The sequence below is a fragment of the Daldinia loculata genome (genome assembly GCF_022478755.1).
Source record: "Daldinia loculata strain CBS 113971 unplaced genomic scaffold F4817scaffold_89, whole genome shotgun sequence".
In the NCBI taxonomy this organism is placed as follows: Eukaryota; Fungi; Ascomycota; class Sordariomycetes; order Xylariales; family Hypoxylaceae; genus Daldinia; species Daldinia loculata.
In genome coordinates this window covers 64,292-83,617 of record NW_026054943.1, presented here as the reverse complement: position 1 = coordinate 83,617, position 19,326 = coordinate 64,292, and the positions used below count along the sequence as shown (strand labels likewise).

At 48.8% G+C, this 19,326-nt stretch overlaps 7 protein-coding genes across 7 annotated transcripts; 3 read left to right on the top strand and 4 right to left on the bottom strand.

Moving 5' to 3' along the window:
• Positions 1-549: 549 nt before the first annotated feature.
• F4817DRAFT_353020 (hinge domain of cleavage stimulation factor subunit 2-domain-containing protein) lies at positions 550-2,489 on the bottom strand. Its single transcript, XM_049305294.1, has 3 exons — positions 2,067-2,489; positions 873-2,004; positions 550-822 (listed from the first exon to the last, which is right to left on the bottom strand). The coding sequence occupies exons 1-2, from the start codon at positions 2,242-2,244 to the stop codon at positions 1,271-1,273; spliced, it is 912 nt and encodes a 303-aa protein (XP_049154162.1). The 5' UTR covers positions 2,245-2,489; the 3' UTR covers positions 550-822; positions 873-1,270.
• A 142-nt stretch (positions 2,490-2,631) lies between these two features.
• On the top strand, positions 2,632-4,227 carry F4817DRAFT_353019 (band 7 family-domain-containing protein). Its single transcript, XM_049305293.1, has 3 exons — positions 2,632-2,948; positions 3,023-3,378; positions 3,437-4,227. Exons 1-3 carry the CDS (start codon positions 2,711-2,713, stop codon positions 3,761-3,763), a joined length of 921 nt encoding a protein of 306 aa, XP_049154161.1. The 5' UTR covers positions 2,632-2,710; the 3' UTR covers positions 3,764-4,227.
• Positions 4,228-4,240: 13 nt separating this feature from the next.
• Positions 4,241-5,512, top strand: F4817DRAFT_353016 (ubiquitin-related domain-containing protein). Its single transcript, XM_049305292.1, has 4 exons — positions 4,241-4,406; positions 4,481-4,535; positions 4,703-4,785; positions 4,904-5,512. Exons 1-4 carry the CDS (start codon positions 4,255-4,257, stop codon positions 4,995-4,997), a joined length of 384 nt encoding a protein of 127 aa, XP_049154160.1. The 5' UTR covers positions 4,241-4,254; the 3' UTR covers positions 4,998-5,512.
• A 104-nt stretch (positions 5,513-5,616) lies between these two features.
• On the bottom strand, positions 5,617-8,369 carry F4817DRAFT_353012 (RNA polymerase II transcription factor SIII subunit A-domain-containing protein). Its single transcript, XM_049305291.1, has 2 exons — positions 7,735-8,369; positions 5,617-7,535 (listed from the first exon to the last, which is right to left on the bottom strand). Exons 1-2 carry the CDS (start codon positions 7,787-7,789, stop codon positions 6,238-6,240), a joined length of 1,353 nt encoding a protein of 450 aa, XP_049154159.1. The 5' UTR covers positions 7,790-8,369; the 3' UTR covers positions 5,617-6,237.
• Positions 8,370-8,742: 373 nt separating this feature from the next.
• Positions 8,743-11,284, bottom strand: F4817DRAFT_296993 (Rec8 like protein-domain-containing protein). Its single transcript, XM_049299749.1, has 2 exons — positions 10,885-11,284; positions 8,743-10,834 (listed from the first exon to the last, which is right to left on the bottom strand). The coding sequence occupies exons 1-2, from the start codon at positions 11,146-11,148 to the stop codon at positions 9,164-9,166; spliced, it is 1,935 nt and encodes a 644-aa protein (XP_049154158.1). The 5' UTR covers positions 11,149-11,284; the 3' UTR covers positions 8,743-9,163.
• A 1,751-nt stretch (positions 11,285-13,035) lies between these two features.
• Positions 13,036-16,559, top strand: F4817DRAFT_296965 (calcium-transporting ATPase type 2C member 1). The gene is made up of 3 exons (XM_049299748.1): positions 13,036-13,312; positions 13,415-15,938; positions 15,992-16,559. The coding sequence occupies exons 1-3, from the start codon at positions 13,136-13,138 to the stop codon at positions 16,522-16,524; spliced, it is 3,234 nt and encodes a 1,077-aa protein (XP_049154157.1). The 5' UTR covers positions 13,036-13,135; the 3' UTR covers positions 16,525-16,559.
• Positions 16,560-17,641: 1,082 nt separating this feature from the next.
• Positions 17,642-19,069, bottom strand: F4817DRAFT_353007 (aldo-keto reductase family 1 member E1). Its single transcript, XM_049305290.1, has 4 exons — positions 18,530-19,069; positions 18,234-18,454; positions 18,024-18,170; positions 17,642-17,966 (listed from the first exon to the last, which is right to left on the bottom strand). The coding sequence occupies exons 1-4, from the start codon at positions 18,950-18,952 to the stop codon at positions 17,945-17,947; spliced, it is 813 nt and encodes a 270-aa protein (XP_049154156.1). The 5' UTR covers positions 18,953-19,069; the 3' UTR covers positions 17,642-17,944.
• Positions 19,070-19,326: the final 257 nt, after the last annotated feature.

Sequence of the window (19,326 nt, the reverse complement as noted above, 5' to 3'; positions counted from 1 at the left end):
AACGGCGGATACGCATTCTCGTTGTAAGAAGTCTAAGAAGAAACTAATTGTTTGGCAGCAAACGCTCGGGGATGAAGTCGAGGTTAAGTTCCATTTCATAAGCAAGGAGATAATGGGGGGATTGAAGCTAGAGCTTAGTTCTTTAGCTCATTCTTAGCACATCCCTCGGTGGTGATGTCAACGGAAGTAGACGGGTACATTAGGTACCTACCTAAAGTGTACTTTTGTGGAGACATATGCAAGATCGGTGGTTGCCGGTATGTAGAATTTAAGCTTGAGCGTTGCTTCTGGGGTATCTAGACGTCTCATGAATGCTTCTATTCGGTTTATATAAATTCATAAATTAATTTATGTCCAAAGATTGCTATTCTTAAAGACCTTGAATCGATCTAGAATGCGGTACCTAACGGGACGGGACACCTGCAAGATAAGCCTTGGTAGCTTCCAATTTTGGCCGAGAACATTAAGTGGGTAAGGTAACTTTACATAAAGGGCTTGCATTATGCTGGCTTGATACATATCGTCGAACGTTGGTTTATTTACTATGTACGGAATACAACCTCGTCTTGTTCTTCGATCGACTTCAATGTTGCAAGCAACAGTATTTCGGTAGAACCAAGATACTGGCCTTATGCTATCTAATCAAATATAGGAAACATATCATTGGCTCCGATGTCTTTGTAAAGAGGCGCGGCTATCTTCGAAGTTAGTAACGACGCGTAATCGGGGTCATATCTAGAGTTCATATTAGGTCCAAGAGTAAACAACGGCAACTCATCATCATGGGACACGCTTGGACTAGAATATTGACAGTAGCGTTGCCTTATTGAGTCAGTGCTAGTAAAATGGTATGAGGGCCACGTTCTACGAACCAGAATACGAAAGGATGAATTGTTAAAAGCTGAAGCATATTCTAGGTACGACGCCGAAATATATCCGTTGAACTTTTGGTGCCACTCTAGTACGGAATATGCGTATAAGCGTAGCTCTCGAGATGAATAGAAACCCATTATTAGATGTGTTCATATCGTAGATTTAGTATTCGGCATTACGTTATTATCAATGCCAAATCTTACTCTCCCATGGCACACCAATAGCGTTATTACATATAGCGCGTAGTACCAGCCCTACTCCCTCGAGATAGGGCGCGATGCCTTGTGTTCCGAATGCCTTTGTACCTGAACCGTAACCTGAACGCCAACTTGCAACTGTCCGCAGGGGTATGAGAAAATTGACAGAAAATGACTATACCTCATGGCCACCAAGGCACCTAGCGTCTTTGGGCCATCATGCCCGCTCTTAGAGTCAAAATCTGTTGGCGCTCCGCCTCGGGAAGCTGATCGATCATCTCCTGCGATAAGTTCATGACTGCCTGCATCAGGGCCTCCGTATCCTGCTGTGGCGCCATGGCCGGCGTGCTAGCTGTAGGAGGCGCATAGCCAGGCTGAGCAGTTGCTGCAGCGGGCGGCGCATACGGTGCAGCGACTGGGGGTGTGACCGTCGTGGCACCCGTGTACGCGGGGGGATAGCCGGGTACGGGTTGTTGGACTGGGGGCGGTGCAGCCGAAGAATCGACAACAGAATGTATAGCTTCGGGAGAGACGAGACCCATTAATAATAGAGCTTGGAAGATAGCGTAAGATAGCTGTGGCGCCTGCTGTAGCAGTTCCGTCGCGCGGCCTGGGTCGGTTGTTGCTAGAGATTTCATCTGAGAGAGAATATCGAGAAGCTGGCTCGGAGGTAGAGTGTTGAGCGTTCTGGAGATAGCATCGGTAGCGCTCACTCCAGCAGGCAGCTCTTTTCCGGGTGGGAGAGGGGGTAGCGAGCCTGCGGGAACAGTCTGAGGAACGATATACGAAGCGCCATTTGCGGGCTGGCCAGTAGTCGTGGATGCGCTGTTAGAGTCATCGCCATCGACCCGACCTTCCGTACTGTAGTCGACACGGAGCTTCCGCCCCATGATTTCGTAGTCGTTTAGGTTGCGAACTGCTGAGGCTGCCGAGTCTAGAATGAGAAGCAGTAAGTATGGGTACGATGTACAACCGTAGTAGAGGCCAAGATCCTACCTGCGTCGGGGTACTCTGCAAATCCAAAGCCCTTGGGCCGACCGGTATCGCGATCGTAGACGAGACGGAAGTTTAGGACTTTGCCAGCAGTGCTGAAGATGTCGGTGATCTGCTCTTCCGATAATCCATAGGGAATATTTCCGACGAAGACGACACGCGACGGTTGTTTTGTCGACATTGTTGTCGAGAGTGACTCGCGGATTGAAGGTCGAAGAAGAACCGAGGTATAATAGAGGGAAAGGGGAGAAGAAGCTGCTGATAGGAAGGTGAATTGGTTTGGTTCGGACCAAGCACAAGAGATACTGGATACTGGATAATGGATAAGGTCTGCGTCGTAGCTTTGAGGATCCGAGATCGACGTTTTTGGTTATCGATAAGGCATATGTAGAAGTCGCGTTCACTAATGTTACCGCGAGCACGGGCCGCTTACAGGTGCTGGAGCCTGGGATGGATTAGTAGGTACCTAGGTACATGTATCTCAGCTCCATTGAGCAACGTCGGAGGGGAAAAAAACCGGAACACGATTGGTTGGAGTTAAGAGCTTCCGGATCTTTTCAACGTTCTAGCACCACATCCTCATTTGTCACTACATCACCAACGAAACCGCCACCATTCCCATTTGACATCGCATAACCCTGCCCAAGATGTCGCGTTCTCCAATGGACGACTACGTGGAGAGGATGCGGTCGATGGTGCGCCAGAACCGAGGTGGATTTCCTGGTGGCCGCCCTCCTCGCGGTGCGGGTATGGCAGCAGCAGCTGTCGGCTTAATTGGTGGTGGGATTTTTCTGCTGCAGAACTCCCTATTCAACGTCGACGGTGGTCACCGAGCCATCAAGTACCGGAGAATAAGTGGTGTCAGCAAGGAAATCTACACTGAAGGTTAGTCCGGCCTGTCCGGGTTCCTAACTTCTGTCGTACTATATAAAATGCCATGCTCACACGGCTACCTATAGGAACCCATATTATGATCCCTTGGTTCGAGACTCCGATAACTTATGACGTACGAGCAAAACCGAGAAACGTTTCGTCTCTTACCGGCACCAAGGATTTACAGATGGTCAACATTACTTGCCGTGTGCTCTCCCGACCTAGCATCGAGGCGCTCCCGCAGATTTACAGGACGCTCGGACAGGACTACGATGAGCGAGTTCTGCCTTCTATCGTGAATGAGGTTCTAAAGAGCGTGGTAGCACAGTTCAATGCCAGCCAGCTGATCACGCAACGAGAGAACGTTGCTAGACTAGTTCGAGACAACCTGTCGAGGCGAGCTGCACGATTCAACATCTTATTAGATGACGTTTCTCTTACGGTACGTTAGGAGTGCTCGCATGAGAGTAGAAGATTAATTTACTAATTTTGGTTATTAGCACCTTGCTTTCTCCCCGGAGTTCACTGCCGCGGTTGAAGCGAAGCAGGTAGCGCAGCAGGAGGCTCAGAGGGCGGCCTTCGTTGTCGACAAGGCGAGACAAGAGAAGCAGGCCATGGTCGTTAAGGCGCAGGGTGAAGCACGATCAGCAGAGCTTATCGGAGAGGCGATCAAGAAGAGTAAGGCGTACGTCGAGTTGAAGAAGATCGAAAACGCAAGAGTCATTGCCGCCCAATTGCAAGAAGCAGGTGGCAGAAACAGACTGCTACTCGACTCGGAAGGTCTCGGCCTAAATGTGTTTAGCGATGACCGTAACAGCAAGCAATAGGGACGAGCGGCTAGGAGTAGCTAAAATCTCCACTGTATGTTTAAAATAATACTTGTAAAATACGAATTTACGACTGCGTCCTGCTTTATAGGCTCAGGCTTCGATGAGAAAAACAGCTTAGTGCTTACACATGCAACGCTTTGCTATATTCAAACTACACAAGATAGCCTAAACTGATCTCCACTCGGCTTACACATAGATGGAGAGCATTTTATAGGAGTATGAATATGATTACTCACTTACCTTAGGTAGTCGTTCATGTTGGTAAATATGTTGATATCCGAAACTAAGAGTTTGATTTGTTTAAGTGAGGCGTTTTGGATATATGATACCATTTGGAACAAACACATAGGTACATGTACTTGGGCATGAGTCCATTACCTAAGTGAGCACTCAGCAAGTGAAGGCTGCCTCAGGTGGGGTACATACCTTATAAGCCCCACCTGCCCAGGTAGACACCCCACTATGCCCGAGTATGGGACCATGTCACCATGGGTACCTCTCTCTCGTCACTTATCATAAGCCAACCATCTCCCGTCATACACATACGCTGCCACTTGCCTGCGGATACAACATCCTCAAAACCACTCACTTCTAAACCCCCCAGGTCGCCACCCTCCAACACCGCCAAGATGATGATCAAGTACGTCGCCCTTCTCTTCTTCGGCACCGCGCCCGTGAGGTCGGACGGACGGACGGAGCTAACAGACGGCGCAGAGTGAGAACCCTTACGGGCAAGCTGATCTCGCTCGATGTCGAGCCTACCTCCAAGGTACGCTGGCCTATCTTGTCTCTTGTTCGTTTGAAGGAGTGCCGACGAACTGTTACCGCATTGCGCCATCTTACCTCTATTCCCGAGGAGCACGCAAGCAGACAGACAGACAGACAGATAAACGGCATTAGATGTTAGGGTGCTAACCATATATCTCATCTCCCTAGATCGAGGATGTCAAGAAGAAGGTCGAGGAGAAGGAGGGAATCACACCCGATCAGCAGCGACTTATCTACGGCGGAAAGCAACTGTACGTTCTCTCCCGTTCTCCCGCTTATTCCGACTACTAGTTCATATCCTCCCCCTCTACCCTCTACCCTCTACCTTCTACGCAAACAGTTATAACTAATCCCATACGATACACCCAGACACGACCAGTTAACCATGACGGAAGCCGCCATCGTTCCCGACGCAACTCTGCACTTAGTCCTGACCCTGCGTGGCGGCTGCTGCTGCTGCTAGACACCTCCCTCCCTCCCACCCCTTCCGACCCTCCCTCTGGATTCTAAACTCCCAACTCCCAACTCCCAGCTCCCAGCCACGTATCTGTCACATTGCGCCCTCGATACCTACCTAGGCAGCCGTCACACCTCCTACTTCTTATAAGATAGAGTCTGCAGTAGTACCGGTAGGGATGACAAGGTCTACTACGGCGTTTATGCGGGAAATAATAGTGCTGCCGTCGGGAAAGATCGTGGATAAGCCTGCGCATATTGGAACTTATGCTCTCTGCTGTTACGGAAGACTCCTGTTCCGCTAGGTAGACTTGGTTGGCATCGCGGAATTGCCGCTACCTAATAGACCACATAAGTACACGGACCCACGCACCTAGAAGTAGCGTTCCGAATTAAGATGAACTACATGAATCTTGACTACTGATCCAGCTGTGAGCCTCCGTGCTTGGCTTTGCCGGCCGAGATATATATCCCGCTATTTTGTCAGTAATCTGGCTATTTCTAGCCGTGACAGCACCGGAGGAGTTCTAAGGGATAGTGTCTACTAAGTCTTGACTGCAATTTACGATAAGTATATGTGTAGTATGGTTTACGTTACGTAGACACAAAGATAGGATAGGCCTGGCTTTTAAAACCCAATGCATCTCATTATAAATCAGTGGCTGTCTATAAAGTCCGCAGCTCATGGACTAAATACAAACGCAGCGTGCTCATCCGCTACTTCCTTTCCGCAGTATATATCCATCCTCCTACTGCCGAGCTATGCATATACAGGCCAGCCTCCGTGGCGCATTTCCACCAGGATGCCGTAGTATCGAGAGAGGTGACAGGCATCAATGTCATATCTAGTAACTGGCCTTCTCTGTTCCCTTCTTGGAATAAAGAGAAGCAAATCCGCAACGCAACGCAGCCTTTCTCCTTGCAAATGTCATATCCTCCGACGCCATGTGTAAATCATCGTACCCTCGTAAGGGGAATAGAAAGAGAAGAAAAAAAACCGTTGTACAGAGAAACGATAGATCCGATATCATCGTTACGCCCATCCTATAGTAGAGAATCCCTCGAGATTAAACCGATTTTAGTAGTGGTTGAAAAGAAGAGAAAATCTCGTAGAAAGTGACGAAAGCGTCGTAGAATGAGTTTGCCGAAGCCGGCTGCTTAGCGGTCTCGTGTACTAATAGATAGAATCTTGCATACGTCTTGACCCCTAACGAGCAATCTAAAACCCGCGCTGGACATTATGTCCTTTAGGACATTCGTCGGCCCTTCGACTTTGGCTTCATGAAAACGCTAGGAGGTTCCTTTCGCTTCTGTCCGAGCATAGGTTTGGGCTTGGGTTTAGGGTCGGCGCTTGAGTTGCTAGTACCCGTATAGGTAGAGCCCTCCGCGGGAGGATGCGAAGAGGATGCTTTTGATGGCATCGAGGGTCGTAGGGGAGGAGAAGCTGCCGTATATTTGGCCGCTGGCGGAGAAGATGCCGATGACTTAGAAGCCGTCTTTTGCGTAGGCGACTCGATGGGAACAATTCTCATAGGGTTGTTCTTCCAGGAGTGACCCATCTTCATCCCAGCGAGACCGGATGAACCAGATGCGCGAGTAAGGCTGAGGTTGGTGACCGATGAGTGCGAAGAGGAGGGCTTATTCTGAGACACCGCGGCAGTCTTGATGGGTTTGGGGGCATTGGATGTAGAAGGCGTGTCGTCGTCAAAGAGATCCTCTAGCTCTTCAACATTCAAACTACCTCCCTCCCGGACCTCGTCGTCGTCGTCGTCGAACTGGTCGTCTTCATCAAACTCGTCGTCCGAGATAATAGTCGTTTTCTTCGTAGTAGTTCCGTTCTTCAATTTGAGCAACCGAGCCTCACGTTCCTTCTGCTCTCGCTCCCAGCGCTCTCCGGTACGCGGCTGGGGCGCTTGAATTCTCCTCGGAGTAGGCATAGTAGGAAGAGTCTTGATCCGATGCTCCTCTCGCATACCAAGCGGAGCTTGGACGATCTGTCCCCGTCGGACCGGTAGTTGGCCGGTGGGAGTCATGAGCTTATTTCGGCGACTGATTTCGGCTGCTTCCCGTCTAGCCTTCTGCATAATGCTCTGAGCCGATGTCGTCTTAGTTCGCGATCCGCCACCCCATCGAAGACCGCCCGCGCCAGCAACCTCTCGTCCGCCCACGCCTTTGCGACGACCTGGTGCGGGACCGAGGATCCTTGCGTCATAATTGATAACCTTGCTGGCCTTCTCCTGCTTCTCCTTCTTAATGGTCTTCAGGCTAGAAGTCAACTTCTCCAATGCAGCGCGCTTCTCCTCGACTTCGATCTTCTTGTATTTGTCGTAGACTTTGTGCCACAGGGTAGGGTTGCGTGGTTCGAAGTTATGCTTCTTTACTTGGTGAGGGAAATCGCGGTTGATGAGACGCTGCCAACATTCGGCGTCATCGCCTTGGATGTGAGGAGATCTCTCCTCCACCTCTCGTAGTTGCGCGGGATTGTCGATCTTCAGAAGGATCGAGCGCAGAATTGAGTAAGGCGCGCTGCCTACGTCGGAGATGTCTAGCGAAGGACCCATTATGTTAGTGTTGTTTGCGAAGTTTGTAGGAGGAACAAGAATTGTGCGATGTGGGAAATTGGAAGGAGAATACGGCGTAGAATTGGTGGGATGGGAAGCGCTTTGACAATATGTGGGATAATAATGAGGTGGAATGATAGTGAGGTGTGCGGTACAACAGCAGTGATGGGATTAGTGACTTACCTTTGACGTTTTTAATGCACACATTGGTGCACAGATCAACTAAAGTTTTGACCATTGTAGTTTCGATCCCAAGAGGCAAAAAAACAATAAAATGTTGTAGTAGCCTAGCCTGGGTAAGCCGCTGAAAGCGAGTTCGCGGACTCGTATTGTTTATTATTCCCTTGTTTATTATTTACGTTTGTTTACTTTGACGATAAAGTAATAATTCCGATCAAAGGGAAAGGAGTTCCGAACTGGATATGTGGTATCTCTGGGAGTAAATATGGAAGCCGTCGATTAGGATATAGTCTGAAGACAATGGAGGAAGTGTACGAGGAGAATGAGCGTCGCAGTTTCTATTGACAGCTTAGTTCTCGTCTGGGAAGTGGCCCATTCGTTCTTGTCGAGTATGCTATTATCGTCCTTGCCGTTCTGAATGGGATATCCACATGCTTGGATCATCCAGGCGAATCAAGGTTTCCAAGTAGTAGCGACGACCTATTAGAATTAAAGTAGTATTTCGGTAAGAATAAACATGTACTATACAGTTTATTGGTATTATAATTGAAAGCTAAGGAGGTGGCTTCTTTGGAGCTCCGGCACATTGTTTCTATACTCGTACAAAGACTCAAAGGGAAGAAGATGTAGTCATGAAGTTGGAGTTGAGGCTGACACGTGGGTCGCTGATCTGCGATACTAACTTTTGTTTGGTGGCCCTACCGGTCCGAGAGCATGCTACATTACGGTTCACGCTAGTATATTACGTTACTTATGTACCTGGCTATTTACGTCTTAACCTTTGTGTAGGTAATACGCACATTAATGACTAGGATATGCGCCACAAATGTTTTGAGGAAGTCAAAACTTTATTGCGCTAGCTTGGGTGTAAATAAAGTCATAATTGTAGATATATACTATAGCAGGCATAGTCAGATAGACCTAAGGACTAACGCTATAGTTCTATAAAGTATAACTAGCTCATTACTGGATACCATATGGGACATCACTCAACTTACTACACTAAATGTATAAGCTATTTACATCACTAATTATTTACCATATAATATTCAAAACGTAGTTACTGATATCCGCATAACTACCTATACTACATACGAACTTGAACTCGTTTGAAAACAACGCTTTTGCGATGTATTAACTCAGTAATATCAGACTCTGTCGCCCGGGAGCTATCTAAGGCTAAATCATAATCAGAATGCAACCAACCCAGCCCGACCCGAATGAAACTCCCATCATGATTTTGACGACCAATACGCCCGCGGCTGTTGGTATCTTCCTAGCCCCGTATCTCCCATGCGCCGTGACACCGTTAGACTATGTTTGTTAGAACCGCTCGGGAATATCCCAACAAGTGCAGCGAAGTATATACATGAACCATTACTTCATCTTTATCACCACGATCACCAATTACCCGGTAATAAGCAATAAGCAATCATGCTGCCGCCGCTACAGCTCGAGAAGGCGTGGCGATAGCAGGCTCGGGTTGGTCGGCTTGCGGTGCTTGTTCTTGGTTCGCAATTTCTCCGCCAGCTTCTGTCTCGGCCCAGGCTCCCCATAGACCACGCTTTCCTCTGACCCGAATAGGACCGCCGAGCGTACCTTCTTTCTGCTCGACTTTGATGGCATCCTTGGTTGCTAACACTAAGCATTCAAAGAACATCTTCGTAGCGTCCGCCTTGGAGGTTCTCCCTTCGGGGAGAAGGTCCTGGAATACTACCGACTTCTTCCTCTTCTCTTCATTGGTAGCTGCCTCTTCGCCGAACAGATCTCGAAGTACGTGGACCGCATGTTTCGTACCCATGGAGACTGGGCCACTATCAGCGGGGTGTACTATAGGGGCTGTGGTCTCGTCAAACGCCGGCATTGGGCTTCCTTCACGTGGCTGATGATCGTCATCGTCGTCTTGGTGTACGATAGTGTCGTCTGCGGGAATCTCAAGGATAGTGCCATCGGGGGCAACGCTGCGATCACCCAGGCCTGCGCCGGCGACAACTAGTCCGTCGTCGTCGTCACCTATGTCCAAGCGAGGCGATTTAGATGCTCCTTGGTCCTCTTCTTCGCCAACATCAGCAACACCGCTATCTCTCTTTCGCTTTAGGTCATTGATTGGTCTGATAGAATCAAGTGATAGCAGTCCCCTCAATTCCGGAGCCCAGGCTTTGCTACGGGCGTCGCCCATGATGCTAGACACAAAACTGCCGCTGTTCTTAAGCTCAATTAGGGCTAGGAAATAAGGATCTCGCGAGATAAAGGTGGGTGCCTTCAGAATATTTTCGTGGCTCTGTTGCTGTTCTTTGATGTGCGCGCTAGTAAGCTGAGTAGATGGGTCCAGCCCAAATATCTTGCGCTTCTTTGACCTCTTCTGAGGATGGGGTTCAGGCTCCTCGGGTTCTTGGCCCGGTTCGTAGATGCTGGTGTTGTTCAGACGCGTCCACTCCTCTACATCCCGGGCTACGTTCTCGTCGATATCAGAAAGAGGAGACTCCGAAATGCGAGCTCGATCGAGGCCAAGAGCACCACCCATCTCAGGCGCTACTGACTGATCTCCAATATTAAACTGGAAATCATCGTCCATCGGAATATCACCATCCCCGTCCGCGATCCTAACATTATCGTCTCCAAAGTCGAGAGTCAGCGATGGCTCACGGCCCGCGCCCTTTGCCAGTGGCGCAACATCTAGCTCGCTAAAGATATCATCTTCAACCGCTCGAGGTGCAGGTGCGTCTCGACCCATCTCGATACTCTTGTCCCCTCGGGGTCGCTCGTCGATATCCATTCCAAAATCCAGGTCTAACTCCAAGTCGTCCATAGGAGCAAGTGCTACCTCGTCCTCATCCATATGATCTTCGTGTAAAAACTGACTATTGTTGAAATCCTCTTGCAAGTTGATATCGCGATTGCTCGGTCGGCCACGGCCTCGAGAGCCCGCGCTACTCTGGGGGGCGTTCACATCTTCCATCTGGCCGAGCAACCAATTGGCATCTGGTGGTGGTAAAATGTTTAAGTTGTCGGCAGGGGTAATACGATCAGGAAGCATCAATGCCTCCCGATTTGGCATATTCAAATTCTCCGGTATATCATTGTTTCCAGTAGAACGAAAAGCCTACCAACTCAGTTAGCGAGGCAAGGGGTAACCCGTATGGAAAGACTAACCATTTTAATCTTGAGCAGAGCTTCGTTGCAATCATCCAGAAGATAGCGGGCCTTCCGACTGTAGATTCGGACAACACCAAGTAAGAGCTGACCACTTAAGCGGAGCGCCATCGGCGCTTGGTTAGGAGTGATGATGGCATCGACACTGTCAGGCAGATTGGATTGCAGAATGTGAGTTTTGGAGAGTTTGCGCTCCAAGTTTGCTGACAGCCAGACTCGGGCCAGAGGCCCTGTCTTCTGAAGCAAAGTCTCGGAATAGAACATCGCGACAGCGATGACGGAGTGGCTTGGAGGAGCAGAGGGTTAGGATGATAGGGAAATGCAAGGCAACCGAGTAATAATTATGACATTAAAGAAATGATAAGGGCTTTGCAGGTGCGACAACGCGTTAGGGTCGGGTCCCCTTGTCTGAGATAATGACGAAAGGCGGGAGGTATCGGGTGGTGTAAACAAGGGAATAGGAGCGCGTTGTTTTGGGCGCAGACCGCGTTGGAAGCCAGCGCTCGCACCGACTTTTGCTAGTTTGAAACCCACAGTTTAATCGGCGCGACTGATGCGCAATCGTAGTATTGCGCGCGTAAATGGGATTGAAGCTACGAGCGATAGCAAGTATATATTGAGTAGGGGTGGTGGATGTTTGCAAGGTCGGAAAGAGGGCAGATGAGTTGAATGAAAGACTGAAATTAGAAGTGGAGGGGGGATCTTTGGGGGGGGAACAGCGTAGGAAAAAGTGATTCGAGATTGGGTCGTCCACTGACCGCAAGCGAAAGATTGCTGAGCAGGGCGACTAAAAAAAAAATCATCCGTTTCCCTGCTTAAAATCCAAGTGGCTGGAGGTCTACTAGGGTACATAGTGGGGCAGCTAAGGTGAATAATCCATTTAATTGGGTTTCCTGTGACTTGGACTATGACTTTTAATTGGGTATTTCCAGGCTGCTACCTGCAGACAGTGCTGAATTGTACCTCCCCAGAAATCTTGTTGGAAAAATGATTACGAATGTAAGCTAGGACTAAACTCTTTCCGGGTCGAAATTCTGTGGCTGGTAATACTTTACATTAGGTACCTAACCTAGGTAACCTATACCTATCTTATAGTGCCTTTGTTCAACATATATATATCTTTAGAGGTGCAACTTGTGCGTCTTTGACCTTGCTTAACTTCATCTATTGAGATCATAAAATTACCATTTGGGTATAAAGTCCTACGTTAACACCTGAGTATAAAGTGTGGATAACTGCATTTATATACCAAGTTTTGAAAAGTTACTCACATCTATGTAGAGCTACATTTAAAGCCTTAAGTTGGAATAGGTACCTGTATAACTAGGTACATTAGCAATAAGTATATGAATAAGTGAGTAGGTAGGTAACATACCAGAACTGTTATCTGAAAATGCAAATACTGGCTCGTTTTATAACTTCCATTTGAGACATGAGCCGCTAACGACTTTTAGAAAACATATTTATAGCTTTATGTCGTATAACCTATAAACTTGACACCTTTATGCAGGAATCTAACTCTAAGCCGGAAACGAAACTCGCTATAGGACAAGCTATCCCCTTTTCAACGAGAAAGTCTATAGCATTAAACTATGATTTTAATATAGATTAACTAGGTTTTACAAAAGGAATCCCATCAAGCTCGGGGCTGTCCTATGCATACGCGTTATGCTTGATGCGCAACATGAACTTTTAGGTAACCTGTGACGAGTTTGTATCCCTAGGTACCTCATAAAAACTGAGGTTGTTCATGGTATGAGGCTGAAGGTCTGCAGCCACGCAGCACGCTGCACCGCTGCAACAAGGGGTTAATCTTGCCTTAGCGTGCTACGATGGCGCTAAATACTACCTAACGTTAGAGGTAGGCTCGATAAGCTTGGTAGGTACGAAATCGGCAAGCAACTTTCCAAGATCCGAGCTTGCCTTACAGGGCACTGCACTCCCAAAGTATTGGTTGTGGCCCCAATTTTGGGGGAAAAAGGTCCACCGTCCACGTCGTCCAGATGCGCATTTGGCCAAAAAGTTCGCCAGGTGCGATCTTCTTTAGACATCACTAACAGACGTCACTCTACTCAACCCAGCTCGTTAATATGCATTTTTCTACTGCTTTATATACTTCATAATTCTACGAGTACATTTTTGTTATCTTCTCAAGCAATCCTAAGTTGCTAGTGTGTTTGTTAATGTAACTAGATCTCCCCCCGATGTAGCACTGCGTTTCTGCGGTTTGCCTGTCGCCCTCGTTCCCAAGATGCCATGGCCGTGGCGCGATCGCGAGACCGATAACGAGTCACTGCTTCCTATAGCGATACCCAACATTAATGGAATAGATCGAGACTATAACCAAGATGGAGACGACTTTGATGAACGGTCGCGGTCGATCACTAGAAGATCGGGCCATGCCCGTACCACATCTGCTCAATCACGGGTAGGTTTTCCCCCCCAGGGACACCTCGAACGATGGCCCAAGAGGTTTTCGTTAATGGTTTACCAAGCTGGAATAAGCTGCTAACATATTTCATTGTTGCAGTCCGTAGCAGATAGCTTTTCTTTTCTAACACCTGCCGAAACAGCAGCGCGGCTTCAAACCTCCTTAACTTACGGCCTCTCGCCTACCGAGGCCCTCTCGCGACTAGGAGACTTTGGCCCGAACGAGATCCCTCACGATCCCCCAGATCCACTATGGCTTCGATTCATAATGCAGTTCCGAGAGCCTCTGATTATCCTACTCCTCTCCTCCGCCTTCCTCTCGATCTTCGTTGGTAATATGGACGATGCTGTCAGTATAACCATCGCTGTGACCATAGTCGTCACCGTTGGCTTCGTGCAAGAATATCGATCCGAAAAATCTATCGAAGCTCTCAACCATCTAGTTCCCAACCATGCTCATCTGGTCAGGGCGCAACCGACGCGGCCTTCGCCAGGAATTAAGAATTCAACGTGGCCTCCCGCCATTAGCGACCCCGAAGAGAAACCTATCGGATCTGAATCAGAGACGCCAGGAGAGGAATTAATGGAAGCTACGTCGTCAAAGGTCATGGCAGCCCAGTTGGTCCCGGGGGATTTGGTATTTTTCACCACGGGCGACCGTATCCCGGCTGACATTCGGATTACGAGAGCTGCCGATCTGACCATTGATGCATCGAATCTCACGGGGGAGAACGAGCCGCTAAGAATGACTGCCGATGCGCGATTCCGTAGCCATGCACCATCAGCGTTTGACCAGAGTGCATTACGACTCCCTATCCCGTCTGCCCTATCCCCCCCTTCGTATAATGGGGAAACCAAAGAAGATGCACGCAATCATGGAATTAACAATATTGCGTACATGGGAACTTTGGTCAAGTCTGGTCATGGACAAGGTATCGTCTTTGCTACCGGCGGCAACACCCATTTCGGGACGATCGCCACGAGCGTATCAGGCACTGAAAGCCCCCGTTCTCCCCTTCAAATAAGTATGGACCATCTAGGAAAACAGCTCAGCCAGATATCATTCGGCATAATCGCTTTAATTTCTTTAGTTGGGCTATTACAAGGCAAGAACCTCCTTGAGATTTTTACTATATCCATCTCGCTTGCTGTTGCTGCGATTCCCGAAGGATTACCTATTATTGTGACAGTCACCCTAGCTCTCGGTGTCCATCGCATGGCGAGGCATAACTCTATCGTTCGAAAAATGCCAAGTGTCGAGACGCTAGGCTCCGTTAACGTTGTCTGCTCTGACAAGACAGGGACGCTAACCATGAACCATATGACAACAGCGAAGATGTGGTATTTTGGCACGAAAGATCCGGTTGATGTTGATTCGGACGACGAAGCAGCAGAAAGGACGCCTAATACCGCGGTACGGGGGATCCTACGAATCGGCAATATCGCAAACAATGCGCGCCTTACTCAATCCGCTAAAACCGTACTACCAGATTCTCAAGGTAGAGAATTTGCCCCGTATACGCGATGGGTTGGGCAGCCAACTGATGTTGCAATGCTCGATTTGCTCGACCGATTTAAGGAGCACGACGTGAGGGACTCGATTGGTCCCCGAACAGCTGAGACTCCTTTTAGCTCCGAAAGGAAGTGGATGGGTGTGGTAATCGGCGCGCAACCCGGGAACAGCGACAAGGAATATGCCTATATGAAGGGCGCCATAGATAAGGTCCTCGATGCTTGCGACACGTTTCTTACTGCCGACGGCCGCGAGATTGTCATGGACTCTGTCCGGCGTCAGGAGGCATTACAGGCAGCCGAAAAAATGGCGGAAAGGGGACTCAGAGTCTTGGCGTTCGCGAGCGGTCCAGTCACCAAATCCTTCCGAAGCAAATCCGGGCATGGTGTTTCTACACGAAGTACTACGCCACTTAGTCGAGATGGGAGTCAAAGCCCAGGGCTGCCGTCTCACGAAGAATTGTATAGAGGGTTGACTTTCACCGGATTGGTAGGGATGAGCGATCCCCCGCGACCTGGGGTCTCTCGTTCCATTCGAAAATTGATGCGAGGCGGAGTCAAGGTCATAATGATCACTGGCGATTCTGCGACTACGGCGTTGGCTATCGGAAAAGAACTCGGCATGCAAATTGCTACGCCTCGTGAACACTCGTCAAACCAAATTGCGGTGAAACCCGTACTCACGGGTGACGAACTTGATGCGATGAGTGATGACGACCTCGCGGCCGCGATCCAGAACACGACTATATTTGCACGTACAAACCCCGATCACAAATTAAAAATCATTCGAGCCCTCCAATCGCGCGGCGATATTGTTGCCATGACTGGGGATGGAGTTAACGATGCGCCAGCGTTAAAGAAGGCTGACATTGGCATTTCTATGGGTTTGCATGGAACAGACGTGGCAAAGGAAGCTTCCGATATGATTCTAACGGACGATGATTTCTCTACGATCCTTCGCGCCATCGAAGAAGGCAAGGGCATATTCAACAACATCCAAAACTTCATCACATTCCAGCTTAGTACCAGCGTAGCTAGTTTAGCTTTAGTCTTCATCTGCACCTGCATGGGGTTCAAGACCCCCTTAAATGCTATGCAGATTCTCTGGATCAGTAAGTACTTCCGCTTCTCTATTATTATTCTACAACTAACACTAAATTCAAAGATATCATTATGGATGGCCCGCCAGCCCAGTCTCTAGGTGTAGAACGAGTAGATCCCGATGTCATGTCCCGACCGCCACGATCTCGAAGTGAGCCGGTGCTTACGAAGGCCCTACTTCAACGTGTTTTGACCTCAGCTGCCATCATTATGGTGGGTACCATGGTCGTATATACTCGCGAAATGCTAGATGGCGAAGTCTCACGACGGGATACGACAATGACATTCACGTGCTTTGTGCTGTTCGATATGTTCAACGCGTTAACGTGCCGGTCGGAGAGCAAATCTGTTTTCAGGGGTGAAGTGGGCTTATTTTCCAACAAATTATTCAATTGGGCAGTGTCGTTGAGCATAGCTGGTCAGCTGCTTGTTATTTACTTCCCGTGGCTCCAGGAGGTGTTCCAGACGGAAGCCTTGGGGCTATTTGATCTCGTCAGGTTGGTCGCATTGTCGAGCTCGGTGTTCTGGGCAGACGAGGCTAGGAAATGGTACAAATACGGACGGAGGCGGTTGGGCGGATACAGCCACGCGGTTTAGTAATTCTAGACGACGATGTTACATTGTGCGAGGACTGTACGTTGGATTATGCAAAATATGTAAATCTATTCATGAGTATAGATATCTATCACCATTTGTAGGGTCCGTAGAAGACATAAGTCGTCGATATTCCGCCTCGTCTTTCGGCCCTCTCATCTGTATCAGAAGCCACCTTCGCACGTCCCGTCTCCTGCGGTTATTAGCTTTCCCCATCCCGTCGTTCAGGGTGCCGCCGCATTGGTACCCACCGGTGCATATGGCCTCGTAGACTTCTTCGCCTTTTCTCCTGTCGATGAAGGTCCGAACCCCGGTGCTCCCGTTGGTCCCAGTTGCGGTTTGTTCTTTGGTGGTGCCCGGCTCTGGTTTTGCAATACTTTTTGCATCGCTTCCAGGCTTCGTGGGTACGGTTACAGCCATTCGCAGCAGAGTTGAGAGGAGTTATGCTACGCTACAACTACTTCTGGTTGTGAATTATACGTAGCACGAGGAAATTTCTATTGCTTAAGCTACTGTGCCGGACACGATTGGTATTGGTAATCAGGTAGAGGTAGCTAATTGTAAACTAATATGTTTAGGTACTCAACTATGGGACGGCGAATATGCCAGTTGAGAGCCTAGGGAGGAGATACGACACTTGTAACGTTTCCCCCGCCGTGATAGTAATATGATAATGTAAATGGTTTAAGGATGGTTCTCCTAGAAAGTATCCCACGCCGCTAGCAGCGTGATGCATCGAGTCGGTAGCTATTCGTAACCTTGTGTTCCAAAATCTCTCCAGGAGCTTTGTACAGGTACTTTGGAGTACTAGGAGAGGGAACAAGCAGTTCATATAGAAAAATATCTACATCTTCCTTTGACGAGTATATTCTAGGTTCAAGAACTTGTGTCTATCGTCATACCACTAGAGGCGGTATGCAACGCCATTGGATAATCTTTCTGTATAGACATTCTCTTAATAGGGTGTAACAACTAGCTTCAGGTAGAAACAGTTGACCTAGGAGCTGTTCGGGAGACAATGGAAGTTCTCATAATTTACGTAGCAAGGCCTTTGTGCCGTGCTCGTTAGCTTGGGTTGAGCTCCTGTTCGAGTTTCTTTCATTATACTTTGTCTTGCTGTCAACTATAGGGTTTGTGCTGTCTGTTTCTCACAATCGCTACTGAGTTCTAGCAAAAGTATGACATAGGCATTTCTCTCAAAGTCGAGCTACTCAGAGACTACATGTAGAATTTACATACTGGTTTGGTTCCAATCTGATCTTTATATACAGGTTTGTCTGTGACCATTAGAGAAGATTTTGGTGAATATAGACAATGAAGTGATAGTGACCCCCCCTTTAATTTTTAGTTATAAGAAACGTGCAACCCAATCTACCCTATAAAATATAGTTCAACATCGATGGCTCATGGTTCTACCACTGCTTCAAGGCGCATCGGTAGGATCCCTATAGCTCGTTGTCAACATAGGCTATAGTCGGTAGTATTTATTGCGCGTGACTTACCAATCCGTAACCAGTTTCTCATCAAGTCCGTCCATCGTCTCCATATCCTCCGCGGAGATCTCAAAGCCACCTACCTGCGCGTTTTCAAGCAGACGCTCGCGTTTTGCGCTCTTCGGCAAAGGAACGAGCCCGTGCTGAAGCGACCACCTATCTACCGTTAATATCGATGCCCAACGTAGAAATTCTCTCGTCGTTATAGACTTAACTCACCGAATCATTAGCTGCGCAGGCGTGCACGAATACTTATTTGATAGTTCCACGATGGTCGGATGCTTCATACGCATGGCTCGAGCTAGCGGAGCGTAGGCCTCGACGACGATTCCGTACTTGGCGCATGCGGCCCTGATCTCAGTTTGCGTGTTGAAAGGGTGTACCTCGATTTGGTTGACCGTTGGAGCAATCCTTGGCTTTGACGCTATGAGCTCTTCTATCTAAGCCCAGCTGAGCGGTTAGTCAAATAAAGCTCTCCCTAGGCAACGTCTTCCGCTTGAAAGATGGCGACTAACGTGTCTGACTCCGTAGTTGCTGACTCCACCCGACTTGACCTCCCCCTCATCGATCGCATCCTCAACGGCCTTCCAACTCGTCAGTCGAGCCTCGCGACCGCCATACGGGCTATGGAGGAGAAACAGATCGATATAGCCGAGCCCGCAGGCCTCAACAGACTGCCGTATAGACCGGCGCACGGTCTGGTAAGATGTGCTATTGCTAGCTAGTTTCGAGGTGTAAAATACGTCCAGGCGCGTGAGGTCCCCCGTACTGCCGTTAGAGCCGGAAAGGTATTCCCGGATAGCTTGCCCGGCTTCCCTTTCATTGCGGTACATCTGGGCACTGTCAAAGCCCCGGTAGCCTGCAGCCAACGCCCACGGCACGGCTGCTTTGACTTCCTGGCGGCTCATCAAGTACAAGCCCAGCTGGATCTGGGGCATGAGCTTGCCATTCGGCAGCTGACCAATTCAACGTCAGCTGAGTGAGACGGGGCTTGCGATATATTGCATTTTATAAAGATGATACATCACTTACCTTGACCTTACTGGCTAGCGAGAAGTTGCTTGGCGACATAATGGCTCCGGGTAATTAGATGCGAGGTTGGGGAATTTATAGCGCGGAGATTCATTGTACGGTTCGGAATTATTGAACTTATTAATCTATCCAAGGTACCGGGTGTTATTTCTCTTACCTCATCGACGTCGACCGTCGACGTCACACCTGCCGTACCTAACCTATGCCGAGAGCGGCCCCACCCGGAGGACGCCGAGGGGTAGATCTTCCCGCTCATTTTATGCTTATAGGTAGATATTTC